The sequence below is a fragment of the Furipterus horrens genome, unplaced genomic scaffold, assembly GCF_987537825.1.
Source record: "Furipterus horrens unplaced genomic scaffold, mFurHor1.1.pri manual_scaffold_13, whole genome shotgun sequence".
NCBI classification, from domain to species: Eukaryota; Metazoa; Chordata; class Mammalia; order Chiroptera; family Furipteridae; genus Furipterus; species Furipterus horrens.
The window spans coordinates 5,027,694-5,051,267 of record NW_028327183.1 but is presented as its reverse complement, the minus strand read 5'-3'; the positions used below and the strand labels follow the sequence as shown (position 1 = coordinate 5,051,267).

The following is a 23,574-nucleotide window of genomic DNA, read 5'->3' as shown; positions in this document are numbered from 1 at the left end:
TCTCACCCCCTTCGGAAACTCCCCTCTTCTCCAAGGCCAGTGCGTGTGGCCAGCTCAGAACCTTCTCTCTGCGTAAGGCCTGGGTGTCCGTCACTTCAGCCTCTGGTCACCTCCCAAACAGCTTACAATTCACCTGCCCATCCAAGAATCAAGAGACCTGTTTTTTTCTTTAAAAAAATTAAAAAAAAAAAAATTGATTGTAGAAAAAGAGGAAGGGAGAATAAGAGAGAGAGAAAAAAATACATTGGTGTGTTATTCCACCCATTCATGCAGTCATTGGTGGATTCTTTACTGTGCCTTGACTGGGGATCGAACCCACAACCTTGGCATATCGGGATGACACTCTAACTAACTGAGCTACCTGGCCAGAGCTCTGCTTTTCTTTCATACTCAACAAGATCAAGACCAGAAACTCTGTGTTGCTAAGTAGCTCCTCTTTTGCTTCCCCCAAAACATATTGTGCTTCAAGGACAGCTTCTGTTCCTCATCTCTGAGAGAGAGAGAGAGAGAGAGAGAGGGAGAGGGAGGGAGAGAGAGGGAGAGGGAGGGAGGGAGAGAGAGAGGGAGAGAGAGAGGGAGAGAGAAAAGAGGGAAACTAAGGCACAGAGTTGGGAACAATTGGCCAAAAGACACATTTCCTTGGCAGGACCCCGACGAGCTGGCAGAACCAAGTGCTCAGCTATTTAAAAAATCCCGGGTGCCTTCCTGACTCATACATAAGAAAAACAAGTACAGTTTCCTTACGGTGGTGCCGTAGAGCGCAGAGCGAGATGAAGGGAGGCTTTAGGCAAAGCGGGGTAACCGAATCATTCCCCCTGGCATTACCTGGCCTCTGCCAGTGAGGCCCTTTCACTCTAGCAGCCCCCACGTAGGGTGCAGGAGAAAGGCGAGTGGGAGGGAACGCCAATAGGAGACATTTCAGAGGAAGAGAAAGTGCATTGCACAAGCAGCTGCCGCCGGGAGGATGTGACCGTGAACCTTTGGGTGTGTGTCACTTATGTGCTGAGTTTGTTACGAGCCATTTTGGTGGAAGGAGAAGTATTGTTTCTATAGTTCAGTAAATACAACCCTCTCCTTTATGACTCGGGTCTCTCTCTCTCCCATCTTCCCAACACACTGTTGCTCTCCATTGAATCAATAGATCTTTACTGAGCCCCTTCTCAAATCTGACACTGTGACAGGCACTGAGGTGACATCAATGAACCAGAGAGACCCCACCCTGGTCCTCAGGAGGCCCCGGTGTAAGAGGGAGGCAGACAAGTGAACGGCAAACTGCAATTCAGTGGGGCACGCATGCGGAGGGGGCCAGACGGGGAGGCGCGGGGGACCCTATTCTGGAAGAAGGGAGGCCCTCAGCTCCGGAGGATGAGTGGGAACGGGACCGGGAAGAGGAGGAGCGAGTGTTCCGGGCGGAGGAGACAGCAAGGACAGGGACCCGGAGGTCGCATTCCCTCCAGCATTTGATGAAAATCTGCTGTTTGAGCTAAGGCCAGCTCCATCCCGCGGAGGACCTCACGGGTGTTCTGGAGCCAAGTATGGAACTGTGAAAAAAGCAACAACCGGCCCCAAATGGGGCCACTCGGGCCAAGCCCCACATCAGCAGACCAAGGCTTAACAGCAGTTTCTGCCCGTCTCAGAAAGGTGACCTTTACCCAGTCCACCTGGAGTCACCTGGTCAGCGCTAGTGAGGTTCGCCTGCATGATGGACCCCAGCCCTTCCCCCAGAGGAAGGTGACCTTGCCCCAAACAATCCACTCTTGGTTAGAAACTTCCTTTTTGCTCCGTCTTCTGCCTGCAAAAGCCTTCCATTTCCCACAGCTCGTGGAGCTCCTTCCTGCTTCCTGGATAGGATGCTGCCCAGCTCACGCGCTGCTGAATAAAGCCAGTTAGGTCCTCATATTTACTCAGCTGAATTTTGTTTTTTAACAGGGTCAACATGGCAGTCGCCATTAAGCCAAGGCCGAGAACCTTAAAAATCATTGTTCTCAGGTTTAAACTGCTCAGTTATAAAAGCATTGAAAATGCTCTCCTGTCCTCAGGCAACTCAGAATACGGGATGGAGCACTAAGTATGCAGGGGACCCTGTGAGATACAGTCCTTCCTCCTGACAAAGGACATAAAACCTAGGGTGAAGCACAGACCCCAAGACAAACTGACTTTTAAATGATAACTTACAGAGGACAAAGAACATCCATAATATTGTCTCCTCCCTCTCTGTGTATCTCTCTCGAGTGTGTGTGCACGCATGCACACACACGCACACACACACACACAGACACACACTGGCCCAGTGAACTAGGCAGAGGGCATTAGGTTTTTTTAAATATTATTTGCTCACAGAGGAGGAACCTGAGGGTCAAAGAGGAAGAGCATCCAAGGCTATTAACTCATTCATTCATTCATTCATTCATTCATTCACCGACTCAGCAAACGTGAACGGAGCGCCTGCTGCGGGCAGGATTGTACTGGGCACGACTAACAACAGACACTGGTCTCCCTACTCACAGGAGCCAGGGTTCAAAGCCACTGCGTCCGATCTCAGTCCCAGCGTCCTGCAGGCTGAATATGCCGTCTCTGTGCTGTGCCCCAGCGGGCGGCTGTTTCCTGTCCCCCCACCTTTGACCCCAATCTCCCCCAAACGTACCATCGAAGAAAAAAAACATCATAATTGCTACGTCAATGTACCGTCAAGCCCAGATGCAGACCCAGAGTTCTGCTGAAAGCCCCTCCCATTTAGAAAGCGAACCCACCCCAGGTTGTGCTGGGCCTGGCTGCTTTGAGTCACTGGGAGGTTTCCCATCCCACCTCCACCCCCTGCACTAGCCTAGAGCGCATGCTGTGAAACCTTCCCCTGTTGCAAGTCGTCCCTCTAGACACTGCCTTAGGAAAGTGGGGACGGAGCAAAGTTCTTTCACAGCAGAAGCGGGACGATGGAAGGGGAGGGAGACACCAGCCACTTGCTTCATTCCGCCCCCCCCCCCCCTCCCGATTCTGCTGTGAGCCACGTCTGCCCCGGGTCTCCGAGGGCTGGCAAACCCACCCCGACAGCCGTCCCCCAAAGACGTTTGGGAGAGGCCTGGGCAGTGTTGTTTCCTGGGCCAGCGCGTCACAAAGGATGAAAGCTGATGACTGCATGTCTGGGGCGGGGTGCGAGGCCTTGCCAGGAGGTGGGCGTGGAGTGGCGGAAAGGCGGGAGGGGTGGAGACTTGGCTGGGGCTGCACAGCCCAATCTCTTCATTTTTCCAGACTGGAAAAAGCTGTTTGGGCTGCGCACATTTGCACAGAGTCACGGTATTTACTACGCTTCCTGGCTTAACAGATTTCTTTTTGTCATTCAGTCAAACGCAGTTTGTATTTTTTATAGCCAGAGCTGAACAGACCATGGGGGCTCTTCCCCCACCTCGTGTTCAAAAGCACATCACGAGTAACTCCAAGAGCCCGGCTCACATGGACAGCAGGAGGAGCACGTTGTAGATAAAGCCCCATGTTGAGACAAACAATGTCTCCTCCTTGGAGGTGTTTAATGACACTCCTTATTTTCCTCACACACATGGTGTTTTGATCAGCTGTACGAACCAACTGCTGTACTAGAAACTGATTTCCTGCGTTTTGCCTGAGACTCTATCATCCTCCGCTCACGGTGATGGGGGCCGGGTTCAGGGGAGTAGGGTGATATTTTTTAAGTGCTTCATAATAATATTTTTAAGTCCCTTTTTGCCAAAATGGGCCTATCCAGAGTTCAGTTCCAGCAGTGTTTCTGGCCAGATGTCAGATTAGAAAGTTCCGTTTTGCACGAAGACACGAATGCAGGCCAGCAAACATTCACTGAGCACTTACTATGTGCAGGGCACTGGGCGAGGGGTAGACCATCAAGCTGGACCCACTTAGCACGCACTTTCCATTTTAATAGAGAGTGGCCTGTGAGCCAATGGCATCTCAGCCAGTGCTGGGATTTCAGACACCCGGGAGGGGCTGGGTCAGTAAGAAAAGTCTTTGGGGGATGGGAGAGGGGAGAACTTCCCCAGGCCCCCTCACACAGCACTCCTGGGCTTTCCTGTGAGTGTAATGCCAGCCAGGCCACCACACTGAATCACAGTCATCAAATCTTGCTCAGCCTCGGAGTCCCACCGCCCCAGTGCCGGAGATGGGCAGCCTCCTCTTCAGAGATGACATGATGACACATTCAGGCAACCTCTGGCCTCTCTGGGCAGGAGGAGAGTAAATAAACCGACACCCCTGGTGACGCAGGTTAGCATCACCTGATGCAATGGGACTGAGCCTCTAACCTCCTCCTCTTCTTGGGTTGGCAAAGCACAGAGTCATCTTGCATTAATTTAAAGAGAGAAGGGACCCACACAGACTGCTCCTCAAATCTGCTTCTGAGCCACGAGCCCTGGGGACTTAGAGGAAAGGGGGTGGGTGGAGGGAAAAGGGAGGGTCTTTGGAGGCTCAGGGCAGTCAGGAGACTAGGAATTCTCTGTAGTCCAAGTTGACTGCGCCAGATGTAGCTCAGTATTTTTTTTTTTTTTTCCTTTTAAAAGACTATTATGGGTTTCCTTTCCAAAGTGGAAATGCAGGGATGGAAAAATGAGTTGCAGTTGCTATGGAAATAGGAGTTGGCTGGGACCTGCAGGAGCAGCAGCTGGAGTGGAACAGTGGCCCTGTGACAGAGGGGGCTTCCGGCTGGGGGTAAGACAGCAACAGGCTTTATCAGGGAGGAGGAGAAAGAGGAGGAAAGAGGAGAGAAAAGGAGGCAGGCTGTCTCCAGACGCTGCAGCCTATGAACTCAGCAGACATTTGGAGTGATACAGAATGGTGTGCGTGTGTGTCTGTGTGTGTGTATCCCACAGGCAAAGAAGAAGGGGCGGGGGGCGGGGGCAGGAGAAGGAGAAGAAGAAGAAAAAGAAGAAGAAGAAGGAGGAAGAAATCCAATGCTTACAAAAGAATGGAATGTCACTAGTAGGTCAAGAATGGCAGTTGAATGGCAGAAGGGGAGAGACCTGCCATTGAGGAGCCATCCAAGGGATTGTGGGAGATACCTGAGCAGGGGCTAGAACCTCATACTCTGTGCTCCCTCACCTTTTGTCCTCACACAACTCCTCAGATTGAAACTGATGTGGGCCAGAAATGCAGCCAACAAAACCCCCACAGGGTTGGCAAGACTCAGGGAGAGTCAGCTGGCTGTTCTCTTTCATCTGCACCTCTGGGCCACTATTTCTGCTTAAGGTGGGAAGTCTCCATGACTTTGTGCTCAGAGGTCTTCTAATCTGAGGCTTCAAAGGGGTCTGGTGCTTTCAGCCTTGCACTCGGGGAGATGCTGTGATTAGGACTTTGTTGACTTCAGGCTTTTACTGGATCCTTCAGCAGTGCCCACCAGAGGGACTTTTATGCTGTTCCCACTCTTACCCCAGTAAAGAGAAATCACCAGGCCCTTTCCTCCCATCATAGTGGGGGTGAGTGGGCTAGGGGGACCTCACATCCATGAAGGGACTGAAAGTTAGGCTTTTGACACCATATAATCCTGTTCATGTTTATATATGCTGTCCCCAGCAAACCTTTAGACTGTCATACAGTTTAAATAGACCAACATTCTAGTACCTTATTTTATATTTCTTTTGTCTTGTTATATATATTTTATTTTTCTTTTTTTCAACATATCAGGAATTGCAAAAAGTGGAAGGGGAATCAAAGAAGAAGAATATACTTAGGAATAAATTTAAACAAGGAGGTGCAAGACTTGAATACTACAAATCGTAAAACATTGCTGAGAGAAATTTTAAAAGATACACATAAATGGAAAGACATCCCATGTTCATGGACTGGAAGCCTTGAAATGAAGATGTCAGTACTATCCATAGCGATCTACTGATTCAATGCAATCTCTGTTCCAATTATTATTTTTTGCAGATATACTAAAATTCACATGAAATTTCAAGAACCCCCAAGACCCAAAACAATCTTGAAAAAGAATGAAGTAGGAGGGCTCAAACTTTCTTATTTCAAACTTACTACAAAGGTAGCATTGTCAAAAGAGTGTGCTTTTGGTATATAGACAGACACGGAGACCGACGGACTAGGATGGGGAGACTAGAAAGAAACCCTTACGCATACTGTCAAGTGGCATTCTCTAATACACCTGACCCCTCCTCAAAACTGTGCAGGTCCTCAAAGATAAGAAAATTCAGATACCCTGGTACAGCCGACAGGACCCCAAGGAGACGTGATGACGAAATATGATGTGCTATCCTAGATGGGGTTCTGGGACAGAAAGAGGACATTGGGTAAAGACTGGGGAAATCTGAATAAAGGATGGACTTTAGTTACCAATATATTGGCTGGTTAATCATAACAAATGCATCCGTTAACGTTAATAATAAGAGAAACTCGGTGTGGGATGTCTGGGAACTCTACTATCATCTCAACTTTTCTATAAATCTCAATTGTTTTTTTAAAAATAGTCTGTTGACAACAAGCAAACTCCTGGGTTGACCCTCAGTCCTCTGGCCCTCTGGTTTGCAACGGCACAGGTTATGAATGAAGCCCCCACCCCCACCCGGCCTGCTGATGGACTGAAGAGAATCGGCACACCCAGCTCTGTCTTCTGGGATGAGGACAGGTCACACCAAGGACACCGTATGCCTGCCCTCCGTCAGCTCCCTGAGGTCAGCTCCCTTACTAGTCCGGCAGCCTTCCTGGCATGAGCGCTGGTCTCCCCTGTCTGACTGGGCAGCCCCTCGCCAAGCACAGGGCCCCCTTTTCCTCTTGAGAAGCTCAAGGGGACCTCCCTTGGTGGCCCCAGGTGCCATGGATTCTCTCTATGCATTTGACCTTTTTGGGAAGTCAAGATTCTTTATATGGGTGGGAAGAGAGGCCACACACAAAAAAGTACATTTTTTAAGGCTACCCAAAGGTCTGCTTGCTCCAAACTAACAAGACTGCCCTGGCTGGTGTGGCTCAGTGGATTGTGCACTGGCCTGCGGACCAAAGGGTATCCAGTTCGATTCCCAGTCAGGGTACCTGCCTGGGTGTGGGCCAGGTCCCCAGTTGGGGGCAAGCCAGAGGCCTGTCCCTCTCTTTCTCCCTCCCTTCCTCTCTCTCTAAAAATAAATAAATAAAATTTTTAAAAAAGAATATATTTAAAAAAAATAACAGGACTCCTAGCTCTTTGGTCAAGTGTAACCCATGCTCATAAGCAGCAAACTCAATGATTTGTTGGGTGCAGTATCTTAAGCTTCCTCTCCTGGCCCTGGCCCCCAAGGCCTCAGGCACACCTCAGTGGTAATAATAATGGTGGTAACTGTTTAAAATTGTGATGCAGCCAATTCTATACAGGAACGAAACTCAACCTCCCAGCACACTGCTCCTTGGTTGCAAGTTGTTCGTGGGAGGTACCCAGCAAGTCGCGCCACAATGTGGGGGGACTGCATTGGTGGAATGCACATACAACGTCTGCGATTATTGATCTGCAAAAGTTCTTAAGGACAGGACAGGATGTGCCACTGGACAAAGCAGGAAGAGGAAAGCCTGGAAATCAAATCAAGACTTGACAATGAATTTAAAAAAAGCAACAACAACTGGCCGATTGTATTAACATGAGGGAGAAGGAATATTAGGTAGAGAGGAGCCCCGAGAAAGCAGTACGGAAGGGCGGGCCTTTGACAGTCTGTCTTGTGTCCCACGTTGTCCAGAGTAGGGGGAGCTCCAGAAAATGGAGCACTTCAGGCAGCTCAGAGGGCTGGCCAGAGCTTCCCGGAATACACTCCTCTTCTTTAAAAAAAGATTTTATTTATTTATTTTTAGAGAGGGAGGAAGGGAGGGAGAAAGAGAGGGACAGAAACACCAATGTGAGAGAGAAACATTGATCGGTTGCTTCTCACACGCGCCCCACGGACTAAACTCACAACCCAGGCATGTGCGCTGACTGGGAATCGAACAGGTGACCCTTTGCCTTGTGGGATGATGCCCAACCAACTGGGCCACACCAGCCAGAGCCAGAATGCTCCCTTGATAAGGATGTCAAAGTTGGTCCAGGGAGCAGCAGGAAGGTAAAGGTGTGATAATGGGTTAGTCATGTCTACCATGAGCACAGGGATGGGGAACTAGACCAGCAGGGTGCTGCCCTTCCGGACCCACGGGTCCCTCAGAGGATGCAAAAATCTCAGCCGACCCTGGCTATTAAAATCATTCCTCTCGTCCACCTTGTTTTGATTCCATGAATACCAGCCTCCTAACTAGAATCTGGCGTTCCACGTGGCCTTTCCTGCAGGGGGCAAGAACATGCTGACAAGCTGACATAAAGGTTTCCAGGCTGCTTCGCAGTGCCTGTCCCTTTGTGATTTAATACATTTGCGGTCTGGCTTCCTCACCAGGCTCCTGTGAATTTGGCTGGCCTGTCCCTTTCAGCCTGATTAGCAACGCGTGCAGTAAGGGCGCTCCATCCCCGGCCTGCCAAGAACGAGCAGCGCCAGCCTCCAGCCCCACGATGCTGGCTGTGAAGGGTTCTCCCTCTGTCACCAACCTCCCTCTGGACACCACTATCGAGCTGCTCTTGGCCACATCAGCCACTCCCACCACAGCCATTTACCCTACGCCCAGAATGAGCTGTGGCAGGCCTGCAAACAAACAAACAAGCAAAGCTACAGCCACAAAAATAACTTTGTAAGTTCTGTTGACTCAAAAAGGACAAGGAAGAAAGAAATGCTGTACTTGGAAGACGCTAAGACCACACAACGGAGAACAAGCAGAAGGAACTGGCGATGTTTCATCCAGAGCAGGGAAGAGCCACGGGGGCTGGCAGTCCCTGTCATCAAATGTCCTATGGACTGGAGTGATGGCAAGGGGACGGACTCGTTCCCTGGGCTCCGGAAGAAAGGCTGACCGCCCACGGGCAGGACATCCAGGGAGACATTTTGGTGAGATAAAAAAGAGGAAACTTTGAAAGCCGATTTCCCCTCATTCAAATATCATCTTCACTTCTTCCCCTTGCCCCCCCCCCTTTTTTTTTCAAATTCATGAGAAACAGTGTCATCATGTGATGAAGAGCATGGACTTTGGGGCAAGACCCCCTGGGTTCCTTTTCCGGTTCTGACAATTACAAGCTATTAAGTTTGGGCAAGTGACTTCACTTCCCTCTGCCTGCTTTCCCAGCTAATAATAGCACCTGCCTCAAATGGTCCTTCACCCACGTGGCTGTGGCGAGGAGTAACGACATCTGTCAAGTGCTCAGAACAGCACCCAGCACACAACGAGTGCTCGATAGGGTGGCGACTATTATTTTCTATTATAGTCTCATTCCACCTTTGCTGTTATTTAATATTTTTCTCTGACTACATGCATTATTTTTTAACTTTATTTTTCAACGACAGTTGGCGTTCCATATTATTCTGTATTAGTTCCAGGTGTACAGCACAGTGGTTAGAGAATCATATACTTCACAAAGTGGTCCCCCAACATTTCCAGTCCCCGCCTGGCACCATCCACGGTTATTACAATACTATCGACTGTATTCTCTGTGCTGTATTTTATATCTCTGGGACTTTTTTTTTTTTTTTTTTTGAGGGAGAGAGAGAAAGAGAAACATCTATTTGTTGGTCTACTACTTATGCATCCATTGGTTGCTTCTTGTATGTGCCCTGACTGAGGATCGAACCCACAACCTTCGCGTATAAGGACAATGCTCTAACCAACTGAGCTACCTGGCCAGGACCCCCAACTCATGACTATGGTGTAACTATGAATTTGACCTTCTTAATCCCTTCACAGTTTTTGCCCAGCTCCCCGACACCTCCGCCCTCCCCTCTGGCAACCATCGGTCTGTTCTCTGTATCTATGGGTCTGTTTCACTCTTGTTTGTTTGTTTATATTATTCTTTAGACTCCACTTAGAAGTGAAACCCTATGGTATTTTAAATAGACACACCATTTATATAAATTTGGTTTTTTAAACTTTATATCATTATTGTAAGTGCAAAGCCAGCCATGCTTGCCATGGATGGGTGAAAACTGTAACAACAAACCCAAAACAAAACAACCGTATCAAATTTTAGCTACTGTTGTCTGTCCAGTGAGGGCCGCTGTCTTTTCTATAAAGAGGAAGACAAGCAAGTCTTACGGGAACATTCTAGTACTTCCCTGAGACTCCTTTTGTTGACTGCAGTCAGAAGGAAGAGTCTGGCGAGTTCAAGGAAGTGAAAGGCCAGGGTGCAGGTGCCTTTGCTGGGAGAGAGCCGCAGAGGGCTGGAGGGGGAGGACCGAAGAGGTGGTTTAAAAAGGAACACCTCTCCTAGTCCGAGACTCCGTGTGCTCTAGCGCCTGACTCTACGCCACAGCAAATCTCTCAAATGGCCCCCAGTGACACAGCACAGAAGCACGTCACAGCCCACCTGGGCTCATCAGCGACCCGGGAACCCCTGCAGGTCACCGACGATTTCAAGATGCACCAGCTGCCTCTCGCGTCTGCCTGAAGGCATTTTCTGGCCCCGGGGTGTTTATTGCGGACAGTGTGCAGAACAGATCAGAGGTACGCGTGTGTATCGACCCTCCAGCAATGGGGGACAGCAGGTAGGGAAATGGCTCAGCTTCCTTGCCTCTTCCGGGGACATGCACTCTCTCCAAGGGCCCTCAGAGGGACTGAGCCCAGTAGGCCTAGTGTTAACTCACTCATCAACACATTTTTTATTGGCTTTCCTCCCTTCCGGGGTTCACTTCATTCTCACTGGGCTTTCTGGGGTCACCTTCCCAAGAAGTTCCTGGCACCCAAATCCTTGTCTCATGATCTGCTTTGGGGGAAACCCCAACTATGGCACAGTTTAAATGTCTGATGATGGAATGAACTACCCAGTAAGTTCCATGATCTTCAACGAATGATCGATAGAGAATCCGGGCTCAGGCAACCAACCAGACGGACATTTCCTTCCTATGTTTCTGGCCCTTGGGTCCCACGATTCTAGATCAAGTCATCAAACTATAGTCCATAGCCTGCCCAATGCCTGTTCGTATACAGTGTACTAGCTAAGAAGGGTGTTTAGATTTTTAAATGGTTGAAAACAAATTGGAAGAATAACATTTTGTGACCCATAAAAATTGTATGAAATCCAAGTATTTGTGTCCCTAAATGAAACTTTATTGGGACACAGCTATAGTACTCACTTGCTTCCCTGTCTACAGCTGCTTTTACTCCCCAAAGGCAGCTTGGAATATTTGCAGCTGAAACCATATGGTCCACAAAGCTCAAAATACCTCCTCTGTGGCCCCTTCCAGAAAACAGCTTGCTGGCCCCTGTTTAAGGTCACTAACCAGCAGGGACAAGAGGCAGATTGAGACCTGGCTGCTCCCTGGATGGGGAGGCCCATGAGCAGACCTAGAACTTAGGGGCTAGCTTGGATCAGACCTTCCCACTTCCTTTTCCTGTGTTTTCATGACCACCCTCATTAATCCTGCCCTCTGCAGGTGTGTAGGCCTCCGTCGCCGAGGCATTACTGTTTGTGCCAGAAATAGTCTTAGTTTTAAAAAGACATGAGAACTCTTCTTCTCCATACTTTGCCTGACGTCCGGGTGATCCCACCTAAGCTGGACGGCTCCTGCCGGCACATAGCTCCGCATTCCTTCCGGCACCAGCCAAACCAAACCGAACCTCCAGCCCAGGACCACGTCCTGAGCTCTCTGATCAACACTCAGAACATGACGCTCAGATGGGAGGGGAGGGTTGCTGCTCACCAGCAGCCTACGGGCAAGTCCCGTAAGTGCATGGAGCATCAGTGTCATCATCTGTCAGAGGTGGAAATGACCCCGCCCCGCCTGCCAGGGTTCCAGTGCTAATTGCATGACATGAGAGCTGCCCATAAAACCCAGTGCCACCGGGCCCCAGCCACTTCCTCCAGAACATCATCATATCACTGCACCTCTGCTCCCTCCACACCCCCTGCACATACCCTCCTCGTGCCGTCTGACCTTGCTAAGCGTTTGGCTACCTCGGAGCCTTTGCACACGCTGCTTTTTCTTCTCGAGACACGTCTTCCTCACCCCACCCTCACCTGGCTGCTCCTTGGCCTTTCTGACCCCCAACCCGAGGCAGGTCCCTTCTGGAAGCCTCTCCATCTTTCTTTATGCTCGATTCTGTCTTTGTACGTGCAGCCATGTCTAACTACAGGCGAGTCTCATTCTTTGCGGCAGTTCTGGTCTAGAGAGTAGACGTGACCGTGGAATTAGCAAATAACGAATGACCCATTCATTGCTCGTGGGGAAAATGCAGGGTTAGGTTTCTGCAAGCCTCGGGTCACATTTTCATCAGCAGATCAACACCTCGCCTTGTTCTATGTATATTTCTGTTTAAAGACATGTTATTAAATATATATATTGTCCCTTCCTTCACGTGGAACTCGCAGCCAATACAACCGCCACGCGTGCCTGAACACCGCTCCCCTAACACGCACTCTTCTGGGAGGCACATCACTGTCTTCTGGTGACGAGAAACACTGGACAGCGCTCTGCTGGGGGGCGGTTTTAAGCAGCAAAATCACCACAAAGTACAAAAGAAAGTGACAACAAGGGCCCTAAAGAGACGATAAGAACGGGTACCGTATGAGAGAGAGAACGCAGTGTCACCTCGTTTGAACTGCAGCTGGGGACATGCGTGTTGGCTGACTCAAAATTTCTGCCACTCTGCGCACACCCACGCATGGCTCTAGAAGTGCAGTGGATATTAATTTCGGGGTCACAAATACACTCTAGCAAGCCAGGGAATTCGTAAAGACAGAATCTGTGGATCGCGAGGGTCCTCGGGACCTTCTTCTCGTTTTTCTCACTCGCTGGCGCGCCAGTTCACTGGGGGCCGGCTTACCTTTGTTTGCGTTTTTTACCATTTTATCGCTAGCGCCTGGCAGGCTGCCCGGCACACAGTGGGCTCTCCGTGACCAGGGCATTTAGGGTGCACAAATGAACCGTTCTGAGGAAAGTGCTCCGCTGGCAGCCACGGGAGCTCGAATTTATGAAGGACACGCCATGCGGGAGCCTGCCTGTGCTCAGGGCTCTCTGCGGTCCCTCTGCCGACAAGGGAGACCACAGATGACGGTCCTTCTGTCCATGGCTCTGGAGTCGGACTGCCTGGGTTCAAATACAGGTTCTGCCTCTTCTTCTTATGCAACCCCGGGCAAGTTCCTTGACCTCTCTGAGCCCCAATGCAGTAATCATAGCCCTGCCTTGTAGGTTCTGGTGAGGAGTTAATGTGACGATACATAGAAAGCGTTCAGCACGGTGCCTGGCACAGGCCCGCCCTTAGTAAACATTACCCTCTGTTGCTAATAATTCCCACACCAGCCCTAAGACGTTTATACTATCATACCCCTTTTGCAGGCGAAGACACTGAGGCTAGGGTCGTTCAGTGAATTCTGGAGGGAAAAAAAAGGAAGGGCTCGTTCTGGGGACATGGCGTCCATGTTGGTCACCACTTTGCTGTAATAGAAATAGATGGGGTCCCTTTCATTATTAATAAGGGCCTTTGCTCTGACTGCTCAGTCACATGGACCAGAATGAGGAGGGCAGCTCCAGCCGACCCCCTGACCTTCTGTGGGATCAGGGTAAGGAAACACCCGCCACACACTCCACCGTGAGTCTTCTCTCTTCGCCCACATCAGTGTCTGTCTGCTCTCTACCCACTTTCAAGTTCAACCCTTTCCCACCAGCCCTGTTGCGAGGAGAGTGTTGGTTTGTTATCTTGGGTTTGACAGCTCAAAGACGACAGAGATATTTCCTGCTTAAAAGGCACATTAAAGAAGAAGCAGCAGCAGAAGAAAAGACGAAGACTCAGCATTCTGGGCTGCTACAAACGACCTGGGGTTTTCTCTAACCCTTGCCATCAAGGGTTCTCACACTTGGCTGCTACCTGGAATCGCTTGGAAGCTTTTACGTAGCCAGATGCCCAGGCCTGGACCCAGACCCCTGACATCTGAGTCTCTGGGGCATCAGACTTCTTAAAAATAATCCCCAAGCGATTCCAACGCGCGGCCAAGTTTAGAAATGGAGCTTCGGACCTTACTAGCATTCAGCTGGAGTCGCTCTGGGCTCCAGGAACCGTTCTCTCCTTCCGGACCCGCTCCGCGGCGCTCCGGGCATGCCTTCCCGAGGATGTTTCCGCGGAGCGACCTGGCGTCCAGCTCTGCCCCTAGGCCCAGCTTGGAGACGGCGGTCTCCGCGTCCCGGTCCGCAGCCGCACGTGCGGCCGCCCCGGCTTCGCTCGTTATCCCTGCAGACCGCACGCAGGGCTCGGCGGCCGCCACGCGGCCCACCCCCAGCCAAGTTCAAGGGAAACGCCCGGGGCTCCCGGATCCTACCTCAGCTGCCGGCGCCGCCTTCCCGTCCCCGGAATCCCGAGGTTCAGGTTCGATGAGTCGCTGGGCTGCGCGGTCGTCTCCCCCGGCGCCGAGACGCGCCCGCTGGGGCGCAGCGGCACCTCGTGGCCGCAGCGTGGCCGTGCAGGGGCCCGGGCGGAAGGGCAGCCGGGGCTGCCCACGTGGGTGGCTTTCCAGCAAGCTAGGAACCCCGGGCGCAGGTCCCAGCCGGGCGGGGTCACCTTCGCTCTCTGGCGGGCACGGGGGTCTGAACGTGCTGGTTTCTCTAGGAGGCACGGGGGCGCAGGCAGGCCTTGGTCCGGGCCGGGAGCCATCCTGGGGTCTTCCTGGCTGGACTCTGGGACCTTTCCTTTCTCCGAAAGTTTTCAGAACACCCCAGTTTGGCATGGCTCTTCTTTGAAATATGCAGGGAACACGAGAACACACAAGGGGCTGGATTTCTCTCAAGACAGGGAGGCGTTTCCCCTACCCGCAAACCGTCCCCTTGTCGTTCCCTCTTGGCCCCTCTTCCCTCCCCCGTCCCCACCCCGACTCGCACCTCCCCCACCTCCCCTGTGCTCTCCAGTCCCCGGCCGAACTCTATTAAATAAACACCCAGGCAGACCCTGTGCAGAGGCTGGAGCCATAGTCAGGTCCCTTAGGCCTTGGCAACCCAGGGAATCCTTCTCACCTGGTTAACGCTGACTTTTCTTTGACTGGGGCTCCTGGCCCCGCGTGACATGCAGCATCCCTGACTCCTGGCCACGAAGAGCCAGTAGCCACTCTAAGTCGTTGTGGGGAGTGGGTGGGGGAAGGGTGTTAGAACTGCTTTCCGCTGAGAGCTGAGAACCGATTAGCTAAGAAAGATGCAGGTGACAATGAAGGGCAGTGTCCAGGGGAGTCCCTCTGCGGGGCTTTTTCAGAGCCCGGGAACCCTCCCTCATCCACTTTCTTATCCTGAGACTGCCCGTTTTTTGGTTTGTTTCTGCGTTGTAACTTTTTAAGGAAGACAGGCCGCAACATTATTACAAAAACGGTGGACTCTTCGAAGTATTTACATTTTATGTCTCTCTTTGTTTAACAAATGGTCACTGAGTAGCTACTGTGACCCAGACACTTTTCTAACAAGAGATACAATGAAAAAAAAAAAAAAAAAACACGCCCCCAAATGTCTGCTTTTGTTGCATTTGCATTTAATGTAACAAGTGAACACTCCTAACACACACACACAAACGCAGTGCAATTATAAATGAGCTCTTCACAGGGTAAATACGGGATTTAGAGTCTAAAAAGGCCAGTTTAGCCTTGACTGGTGTTGCACAGTGGACTGAGAGCCGGCCGGTTTGATTCCTGGTTGGGGCACAGGCCTGGGTTGCAGGCCAGGTCCCCAGTTGGGGACATGTGAGAGGCAAACCATCTATGTTTCTCTTGCACATGTGTCTGACCTTCTCTTTCTCCCTCCTTTTCCCTGTCTCTAAAAAAAGAATAAAATAAAATCTTTGAAAAAAAATTAATTTATTGGGCACCAGAGTTCAGAGTGGCCTTGTAATGGAATACATGTTTTGCCAAGTAATATGGGGATGTCTTCTTTTCATCCTGGTCATCTCTGGGATGACATTGATAACATGGCCAGTGGAAAGGAAGTTTAGCGACGCTGTGCTAATGAGGCCTGTGTCAACTTTCCTTCCCTTCCTCCCCACACCTGCGTGCGTGCCTGCTTCATTTTTGGTCTCTCTGTACTGGGGTAATCTGGTCAAACGAGGGCAGAGGAGGAGAAAGGAGGGAGTCACATGTGGGCGTGCCTGGAAGGGTAAAGGGCAGCATGTGTGTGTGTGTGTGTGTGTGTGCGCGCGTGTGTGAGACGGCAGGCTACTCACGGCAGGCTAGTGCCCTGGTGAAGGTGAATGTGTCAGAAAAATGCTGACAACCCATGGCCAGTACCAGTTGACAGGTGCATTTCCCATTCTGTCACTTTCTAGTGTCTCTGAGTCCCTTTGAGACTGCTCTTGCCCCGGCCCCAGCAACAGCACCTTCCTGCCACCCCTCCCCTCTGTGCCCCAAAGCACACGTGGGCGAAGTCCTGGAATACAGCCTCCAGGATTCTGACGTCAGGCATCCCCCGCTGAGGTTAAAGGCTTCCTAAGGACTTTGTCCTCTGAGTTCTCCTAGCATTTTGCTCGTTCCACTCATCGCATGTCTGTTTTCTCCATAGGCTCACTACAGGTGATCTCCTTGAGGGACCGAATCGTGTTTGACTGGTTGACGTGGTGTCATCAATGATAATAATGATAGTTATGATTAGTAATGTATTGGGCACTAGGACTTCGCGACTGACTATTCAGTTTAATCCTCACAATCATCCTATGAAATAGGTACTATTGTCTTTCCCATATTATTGATGAGGAAACCGAGAGGCATCCTGCTTATGTAATGTGCCCTAGGTGACAGAGTTAGGTGTGGCCAAGGACTTGAATCGGGGTGGCCTATAACATCTGCCTTTGAGCCCTTTCCTGCTGCTTATTGAGCACTTACTATGTGCAGAACACTGGTTTCTTTTAAAGATTTTATTTATTTCTTTTTAGAGAGAGGGGAAGGGAGGGAGAAAGGGAGAGAAACATCAATGTATGAGAGATACACCAATTGGTTGTCTCTTGCACACCTTCCAGCTGGGAACCTGGCCTACAACCCAGGCATGTGCCCTGACTGGAAATCGAACCAACAACCTAAGGCTTTCAGGCTGGCACCCAATCCACTGAGCCACACCAGCCAGGGCAGGACAGTGTTTTAGCTATGGGACAGGATGAACAAGCTACTCTCATTTTTATGTCTCTTGTTCCCTCCATCCTTTCCTTCAAAGGGAGAATTTTGTTTTCTTTTTTAATAAGTTCATATTTATGTTATGAGATGTAACCTATTTTTAGTAGGAAAGGCCTTAGTTATCTTGTAGAGTGATGCTCCAGTAAGAAGCATGAGAATATTGTCCAGAGTGGATGGAGCTAGAAATCGGGGCTCCACAGGCTGGGTGGGGCAGGACCCTGGCAGGAGGAGGGGCAGTGAAGGAAGGAAGCAGGGATGCCAGAGACCCCAGGGGAAGGAGGCTGGGGGCCTGTCCCAGGAAGGGTACTTGATCTTATGAGGCTGGCCCTGTGGGCGGAACGGCAACTTGACTTTTGGGACCACAGTGTACTTATGAGTGGCAGAAGTTAGTCTGGTCACTTTATGGTCATACATTGTAGCTGCAACCCCTGCCAGTTGTTGTGAGCTGTACTAGCAAGATGACTAGCTCATATACAAGGTCTGTCCAGAAGGTAACCAGCCAGGCCCTAAGAAAAATAGAGACATTTACCGAAGAAGATACAAGATACAAGAAACACTGTGCACAGGACAGTGACGCCTCAGTCCCCTTCAAAGCAGACACCTTGGGACCTCACACAGCTCTCGCAGTCGCCACTAGCTGCTCTGTTGTATTTTCCTGAATCTCATTGATGGTCTGAAATCTCTTCCCTTTCAAAGGTGATTTTAGTTTTGGGAAAAGCCAGAAGTCACAGGGCACCAAGTCTGGGCTGTAGGAGGGCTGAGTCACCCGGGTGACTGGATGTTTTGCCAAAATCTCTGCATGAGATGTGATGCATGAGTGGGTGTGTTGTCGTGATGAAGCTGCCAGTCACCAGTTGCCCATAGCTGCGGCCTCCTGAGTCATCCCAATGGTGCCCGTGGAGGAATGTTCAAGCTTAATGCAAAGTTTGATGTAGATTGTTGCTTTACTTGCTCAGTCATTTTGATCGCGATGGCACACAGTACACATGTTCCCTCAACAGTGTCTACCGCCCCCACTGACTAGCATAGGGAGGGAGAAAGAGAGACAGAGAAACATCGATGTGTGAGAGAAACATTAATCAGTGGCCTCTCATACACCCCCAGCTGGGGACACGGTCTGACCTGCAACCCAGGCATGTGCCCTGCCCAGGAACCCAAACGGCGACCTTTCAGTTTGCAGGACAACACCCAACCAACGGAGCCACACCAGTGAGGGAAATTCATGAGTTTTTCAAATTGCATGTTATTAGAAGCAGCGTGATGACATCTTGCGACATCTGCCTGGGATAGGAACCACCCCTTTGTCCCCTGTATCCACAGTGGATGTGCTACCTGCCATATCACTTAGTAGCCACCTTGGGTATGACAGAGAGAATACATTCAGAAACACACACCCTGTATAGGAAAAAAGATAGTATTGAAGCTTATAGCGTTCCGTGGCACCCACGGTTTCAGGCACCTACTGAGGGCTGGGAACATACTCCCCAAGGACATGGGGGCACAACTGTATTCCACCCCAGGTCCCTCTCACGCTGAAATGGGTGCTTCTCACCATCACCATCAGCTACCTTTCCATAGATGGGTGGTGACTTAAACCGAACTCCGAGAAAGAGGGCTCCATTTCTTCGTCTTGGCCATGATGGTCTTCTCTCCTTGACCAGCTAGTACTCTGCTCATCCTTCTAGGTCCGGCTCAAGGGAGCCCTTTTCAGGGCGACAACTTCCCTATATTAAAAAGAACTTACCACCTTGGCCAGTTGGAGCATTGTCCCGCTAGGCCGAGAATGCAGATTCCATCCCCGGTCAGGGCACGTACAAGAATCAGCCAATGAATGCATCCGTAAGTGGAACAATAAATCTCTCTCTTTCACTCTCTCTCTCTCTCCCTCTTCTTCTCTTTCTAAAACAATAAATAAATAAATAAATAAATAAATAAATAAATAAATAAATAAAAGAATGACCACATGCTGCCTCGTGGTTTAATTCCCTGTGAAGATTCGCCTGCTCTGCAAGGACCGTGAGAGAAGTCTTGTCTGCTTTTCCACACCCGCTCTCCCTCTCCACCCTTCTGCATCTTGGGAGGCTGATGGGCAAGGCCGAAGCCTTCTATACCCACTGGCTTCATATTGGCTTTGGCCAATGGGAGCCCCAGGAGAGACCAGAGGGAGGGAGAGAGTGAGGTCGGGGTGGTTGGGCGCCCACCTCTCTTTCTGTAGGGTTCCTTAGCTGGCCACTCTCTTACCCTACAGTCATAGCTATAGGGTGGCCCTCTGCACACAGCCCTCACTGCCTTCATGTCCAGGCCTCCTTTACTGCAATTCAGGAAGATTCTGGAAACCACACAACACCCCGAATGGAACCTTGTGCCATGTGGCTCAACAAACAGCTGTTGAGCTAACTCAGGGGCAGATGTGCTTGTTTGTTTTTTTGAGTGAGAAGCAGGATGGAAAGCATTTTAAATGATCTTAAAAGCTAGGACCAGATGGCAAAATAAGCCCCTAGGCTCCTGGCAAACAGCTTTTATTTATATTTGTGTTTGAATGATCTTTAGAATTTAAGAAAATTTTTCTTAAATTAGTGTACAATAAATTTGACTTTTTAAAGTTTTGGTGTCTAGTTCTATGAGTTTTAGCACACATATAGATTTGTGTAACGACACCATGGTTAGAATACAGAACACCAAAACCCCCTTTAGCTAACATTTTGTTTTCCATTCTCTGGTTTTGTCTTTTGGAGAATGTCGCATAAATGAAATCAAACAGCAGGCAACCTTTTGAGACTAGCTTCTTCCCCTCAACATAATAATGCCTCTGAAATCCATCCCGTGTGCTGCATGTATCAATAGTTTGTTCCTTTTCATTGCTGAGTAGTATTCCTTTGTGAGCATACCATAGTCTATTTCTCCACTCACATTTGGGCGGTTTCCAGTTTTTGATGATTAACGGAGCTGCTCTGAATATTCACGTATAGGTTTTTGTGCAAATGTAGGTTTTCACTTCCCTTGGGTAAAGTTATGGGCTGAATGTGTCCCCAACCCCCAAAATTGATAGGTAGAAGTCCCAATCCCCCATGTGACTGCATTTGGAGATACGGCTTTTAAGGTGGTAATGAAGGTTAAATGAGGTCATAAAGATGGGGCCCTCAGTCGTTAAAAGAAGAGGAAGAGACGGCACAGCTTGCTTTCTTTGAGAACACGGAGGAGACAGGCATCTGGAAGGCAGTCGTCTGCAGACCAGGAAGAGAGTGCTCAGCAGGAACCAAATTTTCCAGCACCTTGAACATGGACTTCTAGCCCCCAGAACTGTGAGAACATAAAGGCCTGTTGTTTGAAGTCCCCCCCACCCCCAAGTCTGTGGTATTCGATTACGGCAGCCTGAGCTGATTAATACAGGCAAACATTCTATGGTAAGTGTATGTTTAGCTTTATAGGAAACTGCCCAGCCCTTTCCCCCCGAGAGGCCGCACCGTTTCGCGTTCCCGCTGGCGGAGTTTTAGTGGCGCCCCACCCTCACCCACATGTGGTATTGTCAGTAGTCACCATTCGTGTGCTTTCATGTCCATACGTTTTGTGTGCTCTGTCTTGTAGGTGGTGTTAGCCAAGGAAGCTGTTTCAAGCTGCAGATATTTTGAGGTTTCATCATTTTGGGGCTGTCCAGCCCCCCACCCCCCATTTATCTTTTCTCGTCTTTCTTCTGGCCTCATTCTACTCTTAGGGCAATGTGCCCTGGGCTGAGGCAGCTCAGGCTCTGGCCAATAACGGCCCTCAGCAGGGGCAAGTCTACCCCCGAGGGGTTTGGGGAAGGGGTCTGGTGTGAGCAGGGCTGCTTTCCCGGGCCCAGAGCTTCTGTAAAAGTCTGATGGACAAAGACCATATGATCTCACCTAACACAGGAACCTAATGAACAGAACAAACAAACGAGCAAAATAGAACCAGAGGCCTGGAAACAGGGAACAGACTGACAGTGACCAGAAGGGAGGGGGGAGGGGGGGCGGGGCAGGGGACAGCAAAGGAGGAGAAATGGGACACCTGTAATAGAAAAACAATAATAAAAGGTCTAATGTTATCATCTCAAGACTCTTAATATTGGCAGCAGGCGGCTCAGGCGTTACTCTTGCACTGGGCCCCGCAAATTCTGTCACAGGCCCCAGGCGGGGCGAGGCAGGTTCGCTTAGCGAAGGGCTCTCATCCACTCCCACCCACCGCACCTCACCCCGGACCCTGGGAGTCCCGGAACTGAATGTGACCCTGGACAGGGAAAGCAGCCACAGCTAGTTGCATAGGAACAGGGCTTTCTTTAGGTGGGAAGAAAAGGGCCAGTGTTTACAGGTAGCTAGGTGGGGGGTTGTCACCTGTAAAGAACTTCAAGGTTACATAAAAGGGAATTCTTTCTGTGGAATGAGGGGGGTGTGGTTCTCAGAACCAGCCCGGTTAACCTGGCAGGGCAGTCCTCCAGGCCCTGCCCACCCCACACATGGGGTGTCTGCTGGTTCCTTATGCAAATTGGACTTGGCGTCCCCCCGTGACCATAGAAACCGAGCCTGTTCTGTTTCAGCAGCGCTCTGAGGAAGTTGTTTAGCTCTGGTCCCTGAGGACCAGCCACGCTGACCCTGCTCCTCCGGGCACCTCCCAGGACCCTTGGCCCACTGCGTCCAACCACGATGGGATGCCATGCCAGCAAGACCGCCACGGTGGTGGGGGAGCCCCAGAAACCCGGAGAGCAGCCGTCCGGGGAAGAGCCAAACCTGGAGGCCGGCGCGGAGGCCGCAGACAGCAAAGACCCCTCGCTGGAGGACGGCGCCCCTCGGCCTCAGAGCTAAGCTGCTTCCTTCTTGAGTCGGAGTCCCATCTCATTCCTGGAACTGACGGCCTCTGGTCCCTGGGAACCTCGGAGGAGCCTCATCCTGAGACGCTCTGAAGAGAGGGAGGCGAGAGAGAAGTCCCGTCATGGGGACTGAGGCTCCAGAAGTCCCCTTCCCTCTGCAGGCTGGTTTTGGGGACTTGGGCGGAAGGGGAGGCCAGGAGGAACCCCGGTCTCCCCGCTCCCCGGCAGGAGGCCCAGAGAAGCCTGCCCATCATGGAACGAGCCCTGGAGAGGACTGTTCTGGGTCCAGCGACAATTTGGCTGCGGGGCTGTGACTGTCCAGGGAGCCCACCGGCCTCCCTGTCCGAACCACGGGAGCTCTGGGGCCATAGCATCGATTCCGGTGTGTGGCTTTTCCCTTTTTCTCAAAAGCTGGCTGCATAGCCAATGTCCCTAACAGGGAGCATCTGTGTTGAGCTCACCTCACACTGTTTGTATGAATAATTTAATATTTAACTTGGGGAATTATTAATGAATTATGGGAACAAGCAGGTTCCGCTGTGACCATGTCAACGGGAGGTGACAAGGCCTCGATTATTTAGTGCGCGGAGCACCAAGGGCTGGCGGGAAGGAAGGAGGCGAGACGCACGTTCCTGGTGTTTTTTAATCCCCACAAAAATGTCCCTCCACTGGTACTGATGTGTCTCCTGGTACCAAAAGCCTGTCAGCTGGAACCTGTAGCATCTGCGCTCTGCATCCAGCCTTCGCAAAGACCCCGCTGTTTACAAACTTGTCTGTCAGCCTTTCTCCCCCCCGCCCCCCACATGTATTTTGTTTTTAATTGGACTCAAAAGCATGTTCATTGGATTATAACAGACATGTACGCAAATAAAGGCTGAAACAATACATCCGAATAGGACTGGGGATGGGCACTGAGGGGCCGGGCCGGGAAGGGGGTGCGTAGAACAGAAGTGAGGGGTGCTGGGGGGTGCCTTTGCGCCGTGCTGGGACCTTTGCTCCGGGGTTCAGCGCAACACCACAACCACCCCCGTTTTGCAGATGAGGATGTTGAGGCACCAGGAGGGGAAGGGGCTGGCTGGGTCTGGGGCTCTTCCTGGCGGACTTGACCCCCAGCTCCTGGTGGCTCCTGGGTGCAGGCCGTTCACCACCGAGGCGTCCTGTGTCAAGTTGGAGGCGGGGTGGGGGGCTTTGCTCTGACTAGAGGGAAAATCAGCTCCCAGGACAGCCTGTGAGTAGTGGGGACTGGGGCTGTGTGCTAAAATATATAATACTTGTCCTCCTCACCTTCTAGTTTATTCCAGACTGGGCTGACAACCACGTTAACTGGAGAAAGATCAAAGTCTCATTACCTTCACATTCACATAGGCACGCTCAACCCATGAATGTTTTGAAGACACTGAGGCAACATTGGCTATATAAGACTTTTAATTTTTTGGACAGATGCGAAAGGTGGGGAGAGGGGTGAACAGGTCAGGGTATTAGATTTCCGAAGTGAAAACGGGCAATTTACAGGTAGCTGAGGGAGAGGGGGAACATACTTGGCAGGGAAAGCCTTGCCAGCAGAGGACGCAGAAACAATGGCCCACGGGGGCACCTAGCTAACAGGCCCCTG

At 50.8% G+C, this 23,574-nt stretch overlaps 1 protein-coding gene across 1 annotated transcript; it reads left to right on the top strand.

Annotated features, from left to right (window-relative positions):
• The first annotated feature begins 21,731 nt into the window (after positions 1-21,731).
• Positions 21,732-22,831, top strand: CHD9NB (CHD9 neighbor). Its single transcript, XM_090260741.1, has one exon. The coding sequence runs from the start codon at positions 21,799-21,801 to the stop codon at positions 21,955-21,957; it is 159 nt and encodes a 52-aa protein (XP_090116867.1). The 5' UTR covers positions 21,732-21,798; the 3' UTR covers positions 21,958-22,831.
• The last annotated feature ends 743 nt before the right edge of the window (positions 22,832-23,574 follow it).